Consider the following 12,819-nt stretch of genomic DNA (forward strand, 5'->3'; position numbering starts at 1 on the left):
CTCTGTGAGGCTGGACACTTGTGAAACCTTGAAGTCTGGGGAATTGACTTTGGGAAGGGCTTTTCTGAATGTAGGCCCCTAAGAAACTTGCAGTTTTCTGACTGAATATTAATCTGAAAAGCATACTTTAAGCCAAATTCCTCTGTCTTTGAAGTACGGACATGGAGAGGGCTAGGATAGAAGATGTGTTTGGGGGAAGCTCCGTTGCCTACACAGAGAGAGCTCCACGAAGCAGCAAGTAAGGACATAAATTTCCTGGTAGGTGGATGACCAGAAATAGAAATCCCTCTGAGTCCTGTGAAAATATAGAGGAGTAAATCATTCAGGTATAATTGCAAAATATATTTGCTTTCCAGGTACTGTGCTGTCGTTAGACCCCCAGGGGCTAGCTGGCTGTACTGACCAAGGTCAGCTGTCGCTGTGCGCCGGTGGGTGAGCAAGGCCACGGCAATGTTTCCCATGGTCTCCATCCCTCAGCTTCGATCCAAAGTCGTTTCTCTGAAGCACTTTCTGTGCAGTGTTCAGCGGTCCATGCCACATCCAACAGCTCGCTTTCCCCTCTCCTGTTGGCGGTGACTGGCGTGTTTGCTTTGGCCCTGGAGAAGCATATCTGAGCCACCTGCGGGAGCGAGGTGGCCGAGGCCTGCCCATCAAGTATTCAGCAATGTGGGAGAGTTTTGATGGATTTGAATGTAGGGTGCGACCACCAGCCAGCATTTACACACTTTATCCCGACCAGTTTGGGCAGAACTGAACGTGGGGTGTTAGAGCCTTACTTCGTGTTGAGCTGTGGTTATTTATTTCCGTACTGACATCTTGGGTTTTTTCTGTAACCTCTGCTATTTGAGTCAGGATTTCCTACTGCAGGGCTTTAGCTCATGTCTAACGTGAGGATTGCAAGTCTGGCTACCTGGAGGGTGGTTTGGTTGAATGTGGTCCAATACCCTGACCTCCACTGGATGTCTAGACAGAAGTTATCAATTGTGGGGTAACGAGAAATATTGATATGATTCAGTATGAATCCAGTAAGTTTGCACTTACGTAGCCATGTGAAAAGACAGTTTAGCTTTTCATGATAGGTGGTTACCATGTTCAATTAGTATGTCTGTCCACAGACTATGAAGTCGCTTAGTTCTTATGGATATAATTAGACTATTAAAACTCTGTAGTTGCTACAAGAGAACATGAGGGCAGTATTTGGTTTTGAACAAGTAGTTTTTGTAAACTTGCTTTGTAGCTGATGGATTTATTCAACTTTTTGGAAGTGCTAGTAAATGCTGCATGTTTGTAGTAACACCATTTGATAGAATCGTACAGTGACTTGGATTAGAAGGGACCTTTGGAGGTCTCCTTGGCCAGCCTACTACAGGGAAGGCTGACTTCAAACTTAGATCAGGTTGCTCGGTCTGGGCCTTGCTTGGTCAAGCCCTGTGATCTCTGAGGATGGAGATTACTCAGTCTCTCTGGGCAACCTGTTGTACCTGTTCCTGCTCAACCACACCCTCACATCCAGTAGGAATTTCCCTTGTTGCAACTTGTGGCTGTTGCTTTTTTGAGTTTTCACCATATGCCGCAGGGCTCCATCTCTTCTGCAGTTCCTCAATTGGGTATTATTCGATTATTCAAAAGCTTCTGCTTGCTGTCTGTGCTGTGTTGGGAAGTTTTAATTTGGTTAATTGTATTCCAGAAGGTACACGTCACAGAATATCTGCTCTGATGAGATGTAACTTCATTTAGTAACTCCCGTTTGTCTAAGATTGATTAATTTGGATACAGTTCTGGAAAGAGCTGTTAAGAAACAAGATGTACTAATCTGTAATGTTTTATGATTCACTGGTGCAACCAATGCAAATTACTACACTATATATTTTTAAACCTGTAAGTGCACATGTATGCACAGAATTGCATGAATATGCAAGACTGATCTTGGTCTTTGTGTGAAATCCAAATGCAGCAAAATGGAAAGGAATAATTTATGGGTTTAATAAGTAGGCCTGTCACTGTCCATGATGAATGTACAGAAGGAGAGGGAAGTGGTAGGTATTCCCATCTCAAAGCAGATCCAACGATGACTACTGCATCTTCTTAAATTGATAGTCAGACCTCTAGTGACTGAGCAGGATTGTGATACATCTTAGAAAATGAGCAAACTTCGGCACTAAGATAAATTACTACTTCAATCGTATACAATGGTCTAGTAACTATGCTACCTAAAGAGTTTGGGACACTCCTTTGGCAGGAGCTTTTTTGAAGTAAATGCTATTTATTGCTTTTTTAAAATTATTTGTCTATATGGATTTTGTTAGTTCACTAGGACAGCGTCTGTCTTTTCAAATTAGTGATTGGGGTGGTCTGTTTTTAGGCCACTTCCCAACATTGTAAGTTGTTAGAATACACTTTGGGGTTTACTTAGTGTAATGCTGTATAATTACAGTAATATTGATGCTGTGTAGATGTCAGTGTGGTTCTGTGCACTATGTTAATTTATTTAAATTATCATCAAAACAGTTGCAATTTGCTTGTAGTCACAGTTATAGTTATCAAAAAAACCCCAACCTGTAGGCAGAAAATAAAATAGGAAAATGCTGTTTCTTTTCTTTTATTCTATTGGATTCCATGATTTTTGTGAGCCTTTTAGCCTTGCATGATTATGTACTGCATTTGGAAGCAAAAGCATTTTCTGAAGTAGCTGTCCTGATTTCAGTCTTACAAAGTAGTGTGCTTTAATTGGTGTGCTGTAAATATTTCCAGAGAAGAAAACCAACAAAAATCCCAACAGAATTGCCAAAGAGGGAAGGCAAAGGGAGGATTGCAGCATTTTCAGGAAATAATTTCTTTTAGCTTTTTTATGTTACTTAGATGTGAAACACAGTGTTTTGTAGCTCCCCAAAAGCTAGGATAGCTTCAGAAACAAGGGTTCTCTGGTCCTAGTTGGCTGCTCTCTGGTTTCAGCACTTACTAGTGTGTCCAGTGAAGACACATACAGCAGACGTAACAGTACGGATTTTTGTATTTTTTTTTTTAATTATTAAATTTGAACCTATTGGAAGATGAATGCATGTACTGGAGCATGTGGATATTATTGCTTGTAATTCTGTCAGCTCTGGAATTAGCTGGTTGCCATTTGTCCTTTTATGTCCCGGTGGGTGTAACCTGACATGAGTGTAACACAAACATGTGCTCTATTCATTAGCCAGTGCTTGTTTTGTTGCCTTTACATTACATTCAAATAAACTTGCTCATTATTCCTTTTTAAAATCTGCTCAAGTATCCAAATGATGACAATTAGCAGTTTAGGAGTCATTATTTTAAAATACCTGAGTTGGTTATCAAAATGAATGCCAGTGCAGCTTTACCTTTAATAAAAAAGACATTATAGTCATACTGTTTGGGGATGCTTGTGTTTTTCTAATAGTTGGAAGCTTTTCCTGGCTTTCTTAAGGACACAGGTTTCTTACTAGCTCTAGCTGGGGGCTGTGCTTGAAGCAGTTGGTTTGGGTCTTGGAGAGGAACTTGGGCTTGCTAACTACTTGTTGGTTATTCCGGCAGAGTGGAAGGAGATATAATCTGTTCCTGAAGCGACGTCTCAGGGTAAAACAGTGATGAATGATATTGCAAGTGGCTTGGATGGCTGCAGTAATAACATGCTTCACTGTGTGATGCCTTTTGTTAACTGGGAGCAAGGTTCACAGTTGTAAAGTTCGCTGAGAAAGCGCAGAATATTTTTCACGTGCATCCTTGCATGGCTTAAGCAAGAGAAGACAGAGACAACCTCTCTGAATTATGCTTTTTTGTTGTTGTTCCTACTGTAATAAAATGAAACACCAATTCAGTCCTATATAAATACAATTTTGCTAATGGGTGTGATAAAAAAACCCCACCAACCTTCCTTGGCATGGAGTTAAATTTAGACCAGAGTATTAGCTTCTGTGGAGAGCACTTTGCTGTATGAACATACAGTCTTGTAAACAGTTGGGTAGAGCTGAGTATTGATATGATGATGAATAATACTACCTAATATTATGTTAACTTCCTTAGGAGAGCGAGGTAATAGTCTTTAGTTGCTTAACATTAACCAGTGGAAAAGATTAATGCTGTTGTTTATGACATTCTGGCATGCTGATAAATGAAAATGTGACCTTTACTAGGTAATTGGAACACTCATTACCCTGTTGCATTGATACATTTTATTAGTGATTTGTTTGTTTTTTTGTTTTTTTTTTTCTCTCCAAGAAAGTAAATATCAGTTTTGAAATGTAACCCCTGTAAATGTTTGTGTGTGGTTTTGTTTGTAGTCATTGCTGGGCCATATTTCTCTGTGGTAGTTGGTTTAGTGAATCTTGTTATGTAGAATAAAATGCATGGAATTTATTTTTTGCTACCTGCTTCAAGTCTGTGCCCTAGCTGGCTTTTGTGTAGAGTGGTGTTCTGACTAACTGCAAAAAAAAAAAAAACAACCCAAAAAGCCATGCTGTCCAATAACACTTGACTTGATCATTTACGACACACTGTAGAGACTGTGAAAGAATAAATGGTAGCATTGTTCACAAGTTATTGCAAATACTAACATATATTTACTCTTCATATGCCATTTACGTGTAATGTTTGTGGGTGTAAGCGGTTAATATTGAAATTATTTTAACTGGCTATGGCCCTTGTTAAAACTTGTGCAAGTCTATCTTCAGCTATGAAGAAACTGAAGAATTGAGGCAGTTTTGGGGAATGTCTTTGTCTTCTGTTATTTTTTAGAGCAACAGCAGTACTTGTATTTTTAATCATATGCCTGTATCTTCCACAGATTGATAAAAGACATCAAAGCAAAGATTCTATTTTCTTCAGGGACGGTGTCAGGAGAATTGATTTTGTTCTCTCCTATGTGGATGATCTCAATAAGGAATGGGAAAAAAAGTTGGTAAGTTTGTCTTTTTGAGGTCCTCTTAATTCTTATCTATCATAACCTGGATATCAGTTACTAAGCTTTTCAAATCAGTACACTCAGCTAGAATTGGACTGAGCTGAAAATTTGATCGCTGTGTAAAAAGCCATTCCACATACTGAAATTTCTCTGTAATTTACTGTTGTGCATTAAGACCAATGTTACTAGATTAGATTTTATTACATTACGGAATTCATCACTCTCCATTACTTAGGCTGGTCAATATATTATACAATCAGTCCCAACTAATCCAAATGATTCGGCTTTCTTCATTTAACACTCTTAAAGGTTGTTGTGGCTTTGGTGAAACCATATCTGTAAATAGTTAAATGAAGCAAAATAAGCACAGCGTTATCCAAATGAAATGCAACAATAACTTTTTTTTTCTCCCATCTTTTGACTTCAGTTAGAGCAGAAATGGATGCTTAGATCCAAGTATCTGTGCAATTTTCCTTTAAGACTTTTAGTTCTTTTTTTTTTTTTTTCCTTTTACTACTTTGAGCAAAATAGACACAGAGCTCCTCTTCGAGCTCATCCCTGGGCTTGACTTACTCTCTACATGTATGTATTCATTCTTCTAGAAGAATATTTAAAGTGGCTTTGATAAGAGACCTCCTACATAACAGGGCATGAAGTACAGACTTTTTCTAAAATGCCGGTCAGCAATTGTCCCTGACCTTCCCAGCCAGACCCGGTTGCTGGCGTGGTAGCAGCAGGCCAGGCAGAATCAGTAAAGGCATGTGTTTGCTCCTTGCTCACACTGATACTTGAGGTCTGACTTACTAATGCATCAATTCAAGCTATTTAAAAAATCCCGTACTATGAGATGCAGTCAAGGCGAACACTAAGTGCTACGTAAGCATAATGTTTAAAAAATAATACATGCAGGGATTTTAATTATTTTGTTTCCTCTTTATTTGCTGCCTTCTTTCTGAGCCAGGAGAGGTTACTTTTACAAACTAGTCTTTCCAATATATATCTCCAAAGTTTGTTCTTAAAAAAAACCCAAACAACCAACAGGGGGAAAAAAAAAAAAAAAAAACAAACCCAAAAAAGGCTCATTCTCATGTAATCACATTATTCTGAAAGATAACGCTTTCTGAAGAAAATTAATTACATGGAGGCTTATGACAAAATCATGATCAAAACTAGAGGTCTGTGAAGTAAAGAACCTTTCTCATCTATATCTTGTCATATTAAAATGTTTGATAATTGAAAATTATAATTCCCTTGGAACAAAAACTGCACAATTGGGCTGTTCAAAAAAATTGCGTACTGCTTACATTCCTTTACGAAGGAAATACCATTTTTGTTAAGGATTTACACTGCCTATATGCAAATATGATCCAGTGTAGAACACAGCTCCTGCGTCATGTTCTTGTTACCTTACAAAAAGCAAGAATCTCTGTCCTTATCTGTGATGTTTTTGCTAGCTTAAGCACCTCACAGTCTGCTTTCCTCAGCTGGCCACGTTCAGGAGATTTGCTTGGGGAGACCAGGGTTATATTCTAGCTGTGGTACGAGAGGTTTGTATGAAGGCATACTTTTTCAAACCCACACTGACTCTCAATCAGGCTGTAATCCTAGCTAGATTCCTCCTTTTACCATAAAGCAAAATGCACTTAAAAAAGAAGGAAGAGACCAGTCGGAGTAGAGAGAAGAAAAAGATATGCAAAATGCAAAATATGTGAAAGCAACTCTTAAAATAAATTTTTCCATTAGTCGTGCTCGAGTAACGTGAGGGAAGAAATGGAGACTATTTAGGTAGTGTTTCAAGTGGTAAGGAGAATGAGCCAGATGCTCAGTCTAGTCACTCATTTGTATTATGTGCAGCGATTTCCTTCTCATGGGTTTATAGGATGTTAGGGGGTGGCAGGAATCTTTGCCAGACCAGAGGCCAGGTACACGGGTGTTGTTATTGACTGAAGGATTCCCATGGGGAAGAAGCCAAGAGCTAGTAGCTAATGTTGAAGTTCCTCTTTGAGATAAAAATGCACTTAGTTAGGAAGAAACATCTCTCTTGCAAAAGAGTAGAACATCTGCATCAAGTTTTGTGAGATTTAATTCTGTGTATGTCTGTACTTGTGAAAGAGTTTATGGTCCCCTGGAAGAAGGCGTTTGCTCTGTGGCCCTGCAGGTTAGCTCTGCGGTGGCACAACAGACAGGCATGAAGATATCGATGTTATGGCGTGTGAGTTTATACACAGTTCTTGGGGAATCTGCTAAGAAAATGAAATTTGCCCTATGTTTATGTCCAGCATAGACTTTATACAATGAATATGCCCGTAAATGAATGCACACTTCTTAGCGTAGCAGTGCTGTGCTGTTGTCTTTGTGGGAGCAGGATTTAACTAGTGATGCACTGCAGCCTTGGGAGTTTGTCTGACACACTGCGCTTGCTATTGTACAGTCATCGCAGGAAAGAAATGTGAATTTCTTTTACTGTAGTACAATGATGCAGCAAAATGCAACAGCTAAGAATAGAGATGTTCATGGGAAGAGAATAACAGTTGTGACAAACTGTTTTGTTTCCTTGTCTCAAGGAAACAGCTTTATTCTGCATTTCTAAGAAAGATGAATAACCTCTTTGTGTGTTTCAGCATAGCCCTGATACAGATATAAGAGATGGTCTGTTCATCTTCTTCTTTAGCTTCATGCAGAACCAATGAATTAATTTCTTTGATGTTCTCCAGAAACTTCCCGGCTTAAACTCGATTTTGAACTTGCCTTCTATTAGCTGCATGAATAAATCCTAACCACAAAAATTAGGATGACATTTTTGTGAGACAGTACTTTATGTTTTTCCTCAAAGCTTCTAGCAGATAAGTGGAAATACTTTACCCATATATGAAATGCATGTGAACATGGGAAAATGAATATAGTTTTTAAAAGAATCTGACAAATTATTCGTATATGACCAGAACACGATCTTTATTGTCTATAAGTTTATTTCTTTAAAAGAAACTCCAGAGCATTAGGACTCTGGGTTCTCTGTGCAAAGTAACTTGTTCCTATGTTTGCTGGAAGCCAAGTCTGCTGCCCCAATGGAGCGTGGACATACAGAAAGAAATTTTATCTAGTCTTTTCCCACTTTTTTCATCATCTCAGAAACTTCTACTTTCTCTCAGGCACCAGATAGTCCAAAGTTAGGGAGCCAGGGTCAGCAGAAAATCAGATGTCTGTTGTTCCTGCTGCACCCTGTCAGGCTGCCGACTGGGAGAAGCCATGTCCCCAGTTCTGCAGGAGCAGCTCCAAACTGGGCTTGAGCCAAGCTGGGCACCTCTCCACACTGCTTCACTGCAGCCTGGCTGGTTCTTGCCGAAGGAAGGTGTTTGGTGTCTCTGGCACTCCAGAGGGCACACAGAGCGCCCTGCCAAGGCGCGCGGGCAGGCCCTGCGGCAGGGCCGGTCATCTCGTCTGGCCCATCAGCCTCTCGCTCTTGTGGCTGCAGGCGGATGAGACACGGGGGCCTGTCCCGACCAGACTCCGTCTCGCCTGAAATGCTCTTGCCAGGGAGCTGTATGGGCAGCCTGAGCGCGAGCTGAGCCCGCCTGTGTTAGTCCTGTGGAGTGAATTGTGTTTTCTGAGGGCACAGCTAGGAGTGGAGTTCTTGAACACTTTACGGTAGCATGTGGTGGTTCGTAAAGGCCATATTTATTTCTCCGTATCCTAAATGTGACTGTGGTTAGAATAAGACCAAGCATTCTGATATGTAAAAGAGTTTTGTAAGCTTGGTGCTCCCTGCCTAAAAGAAGGGGAAAAGCAAGGAAGAGGAGTTTCGTTAAGGAATAGTATGTTGTAAACTTAAAATTCTTTTATTCTCCTGTTTATTGATTGTTGTTACTAGCAGTAACAGCATTGTTTTCAAGAAACGGGTTTATAACAGTTGTCTGTCTTCCTTAGGTGCCTAACCATGCAGTGTTGCATCTGCACTGGGCATATTAGTACTACTGGACTTTGGATCTTGCTTTGTTTATCTTATCAGGATGGTTCCTTACAGCCCAGCGTACCTTAGATGGTAACGTTACTCCGAACAAGTACGTGGGGTGTCCAAAGTGGTGCTTGGAGAGGTGAATGCTCTACTGGCCTCTCTCCTATATAGGCCATGGTGGACTCAGAAGATGTGGCTTCAGTCTTTTACAGATGCTTTGGAGAGGCTTAAGGGCTGTACTTAAACAAAATGCGAGGAAGGGCATTAGCTCACTATTGCTGATCTTCACTAATGTGATGTTGCTTCCCCCTTGCCTCTGTGACTGCAGAGTGGCATCTGTAGCAGTCACAAATACATGCACCAGGCCTGGCTTTTTAGTTTGGGACAGTAAGCTTGAAATTATTACAAGTACTTATTAAAACAAACCAGCATTGGTCCAAGAGTACATTTTGTCCATTTTAAGCCTTTGATGGCAACATGAAGAAATGCAGTGTTTGGCAAGAAAAAGGGGGAGCATTGTTTTTTTTCAGCAGATTGATTTCCTTTTAGAGATGGTTGTTGCAAGTGACTGGAAAGTACAGTACATTCGCATGGGTTTCAGAGAAGGTGGTTTATGGGAAGAGAGCAAGGTGGTAAAACCAATGTAATTTTTTCTACAGCATTGCTATTTATCACACTAAGTGTATGGTGAAGATCAGTAAGATGGGGCCAGACCCTTTGGCTGTGTCTGTTCTTAAGCTGCGCAGCTGGAGGAGGAGCTGGCTGGTGTCTCTGGTGGCAGAGAACCCGCTGAGCTGACTCGCTTGGCTCTCCTCCAGTGTTTGCTGGGGAAAGAACGCACGCCAGCCTGCTTTGTTTGGAGAAAATGTAATCCAGAATAGCACATAGCTTTGGATATCAGGCTTGAATGTCAGCTTTTATATAGAGCTTTCAAATGTAATCATAAATCACCTTTCGGTTGTGTTCTCTATTAGATCAGTAGGTCAGCAAACAAGTTCTCTGGTATGTTTATACAGGTGCGTGTAGGCGCGTTTGTGAGATAGATTAATTAAAAAATAGTGCACGGAGTTGCATTTGTCCCCAGCCTGTGCTAAACTCGGGAATTATCATATTTGCAAGTTTATCTAGGCCAGTGTCTAATTTAATAATACTTGGCAAAATCAGATGTGACGGCTAAAAATGCAAGGCCACTAACACAGGAAGATATATCAATACATCTTAATGTAGATTTGAGGGCCATTAAAGCTGGTTTTCATTCTGTATTCATTTATCTGAGCAGTTTATGCAAACTGCAATGCAAATAGGGCAGCCTGCTCCTCACAGACACGCAGAAAAAGGCAACTGGCTGAAAACTGTGGTGACTTGGGGTTTTGTAAGTGTTTGAAAAAAGTCATTTAATGGAGGCATAATAATAATTGTTTCTTTCAATAGAGAAAATATCACATGGCATTGCAGGTTTTACCTAGAAATAAATTGGTAGTCGATCTGGTACATTCTGAAGAGGCTAGGGCTCGATATTTAGCTTAACTTGTAGTTATTCTGGCAGTTCTTCGGCGAATTTTGCGTAATTAAAAGGAAAGCAATGCAGTCTCCCAGTAGGAGCAAAAATTCTCCGGAGAAGGAGGGGAAGAAAATGTTCTTACCCAAAGGCACCACCTGGGAATTACTTGGCAAAATACAGAGTCTCAAACTCGCAGCAGTCATGCAGCCATCGTGCACTGCCACGGGCAGGTTCACTTATCTCTATGTGAAGTCCACAGTGACTTTATGCGAGCTAAGCGTATGTGAGGTTACACACGATGATTTGTTAGTCTTATCTAGATTTGTTGTTCGTGAAGCAGAATGTTTGAATTCTCTGTAATCAGTACTTGAACATCTGTATCGGGCATGATAGTTAAACTGGTAAATAGATGTCACTATAAGCAATCAGTTTGCCAGGTGCTTGCAGAATGTACCTTTTTATCTAGTTTTAACGTTCTCTTAGAAATACAGCTAAACTTGAACAACAGCACACCACACACACTGCCCCCCTGAAGAGTCAGAAATGCTCGAGACGCGTGACTACATTTCCCGCCCTGTTACCAAGACTGCACGGTTGCTGAGCCCGGCCCTATCCAGTTGCCAGCGAATGCCATTCCCCATGCGCTGCCATCACTAGGCTGGCCTTCACGCAGGACTGGCCTGGTTTTTGGCTGTTGGTCTACTTGCTTTTACAAAGGTCACGTAGCATTGAGGGGTGGTCATCAGGGCGGTTAGGAGGAGCGGAATTCAGTTAAGTCATCAGTAAGTGATTGGTTAGTTGCTGACTTCATCAGTTAATAGAATGTGTTTATTGCTCTTTAGGAAAGAAGAAAAGAATTTGAGAGCAATCTGCAAAAGGCTGGTTTGGAACTAGAAACAGAAGACAAGAAGGTAAGAAAATAAAAAAATAAAAATTAAGACCAAAGGAATAGACCTGCAAATTACTGATGAATTTATATTACTTTGTTTCTTTGAGAAATATTATAAATTGTTCTAGCAGATTTCAGTGGAGTGTGACTAACTTAGATGAAAAAAGCTTAATGTGTTTATTTGAGTTATTTTTCCAGATATGTTCAGAAGAATTGTGGAAGCAAAGTGATTTTTGATTCAGGAGGAAGCGACAGCTTTTGATTTCATAACAAAAAGAAAGCAGTTCCAAAATAGCTGTGACATCATCTAAACCCATGTAAATGGGAAGTGTGCTCACAGCCGGATTTAATCCCACCTAACGACTAGTAACATGTTTGGAAGTCAGCGAATGGATTAGAGTATGCCCACTGGTGGCTGTAATTAAGAGGAAGGACCCTGGTATAACAAACTGAGGATGTTTGGTTAGTGTTTTGTTTAATAACTGGAGAACACGGAATGCCGACTTCCTCAGTCAGCACTCTTTTTACTGCCAGAGACCCCAGAGTGGGGCAAAATAACTCTTGGTGCAGTTCAGACTCTGTAACATCCATAGATGGGGATTTGTTGAGCAATGTGTTAAAAGTCCCTTCTGATTGCCCTTTTCTGCTGCGTGAGCAGAGGAGGACTAGAAGAGCATACACTGTCAGGTGAGGCCTGTGATAAGATTATTCCTTATCACAGCTGCGAGGCTGTAAAGATCTTAGCTCTGGTTGGTAGCTCCTTTTAGCAAGGAGTCCTGTGTGCTCTCCTCTGCTGTACAAACCTGTCCCCTTCAGGAAAGGGAACAGCGTTACAGCCAGCGCGGTGGCCGCAGGGTGCGGGGGCTGCCCGAGCGCGCAGCCCTGCGTAGCAAGCCCTTGTGTTTCACACGCACTCGGAGATGACACTCAGATCATGAGAGTTTTCAGGCCTCAGCGTACAAGATTAGTGTAGTTTGAAAAGCCGTTATGAGCTTTTGGTAGTGCAAAGATTATCCTTAAGAACAACCAAGCACTCGGATCAGCTTTTCAGTTAAAAAAAACCCTCACATATGTATACAAAAAGTCCCCCTATTTCCCCCGCCTTTTTTTTTTTTAGGAAAAAAAAAAAGCTTTCAAAAATATGTAAAAGGCAATCAATTTTGTATAACAACTATATCATAAATCTTGCTATAAAACACAGTTTAGTCTGATGACTGGTTTAACTTTCCTGGGGCAGGAATCTGAAGATGGCAAGATTTATTTTGTGAAGATCCATGCCCCGTGGGAGGTTCTGATCACATACGCAGAAGTACTGAACATTAAAGTTCCCATCAAGGAAAATGACATTCCCTCAATGGTGGAGAACCCCCTGGACTGTATGCTTGCACCGCTTAGGCTTCCCGAGAAGGTGATGCACCCTGAACCGGATTATTTCACAGCACCGTTCAGCAAGGACAAGCAGGAGCTGTACCTCATTAATGACGAGAGCACTTTCTTCTCACCGTCCATGAGAAACAGAATAGTACGTATGTGAATTTGCCTACTTATATTTATATATGGAT

General features: G+C 40.8%; 1 protein-coding gene across 1 annotated transcript in view; it reads left to right on the forward strand.

The window, feature by feature from the left end:
• The window catches only part of ANO5 (anoctamin 5), a 56,473-nt gene that overhangs the window by 22,440 nt on the left and 21,214 nt on the right, over positions 1–12,819 (forward strand). Inside the window, exons 5-7 of the mRNA XM_086472415.1 lie at positions 4,799–4,912; positions 11,211–11,279; positions 12,495–12,779. Of these exons, the coding sequence (XP_086328541.1) occupies positions 4,799–4,912; positions 11,211–11,279; positions 12,495–12,779 (468 nt within the window). The remainder of the gene's footprint in view (positions 1–4,798; positions 4,913–11,210; positions 11,280–12,494; positions 12,780–12,819) is intronic.

The sequence above is a fragment of the Leptosomus discolor genome, chromosome 12, assembly GCF_034619465.1.
Source record: "Leptosomus discolor isolate bLepDis1 chromosome 12, bLepDis1.hap2, whole genome shotgun sequence".
Taxonomy (NCBI): Eukaryota; Metazoa; Chordata; class Aves; order Leptosomiformes; family Leptosomidae; genus Leptosomus; species Leptosomus discolor.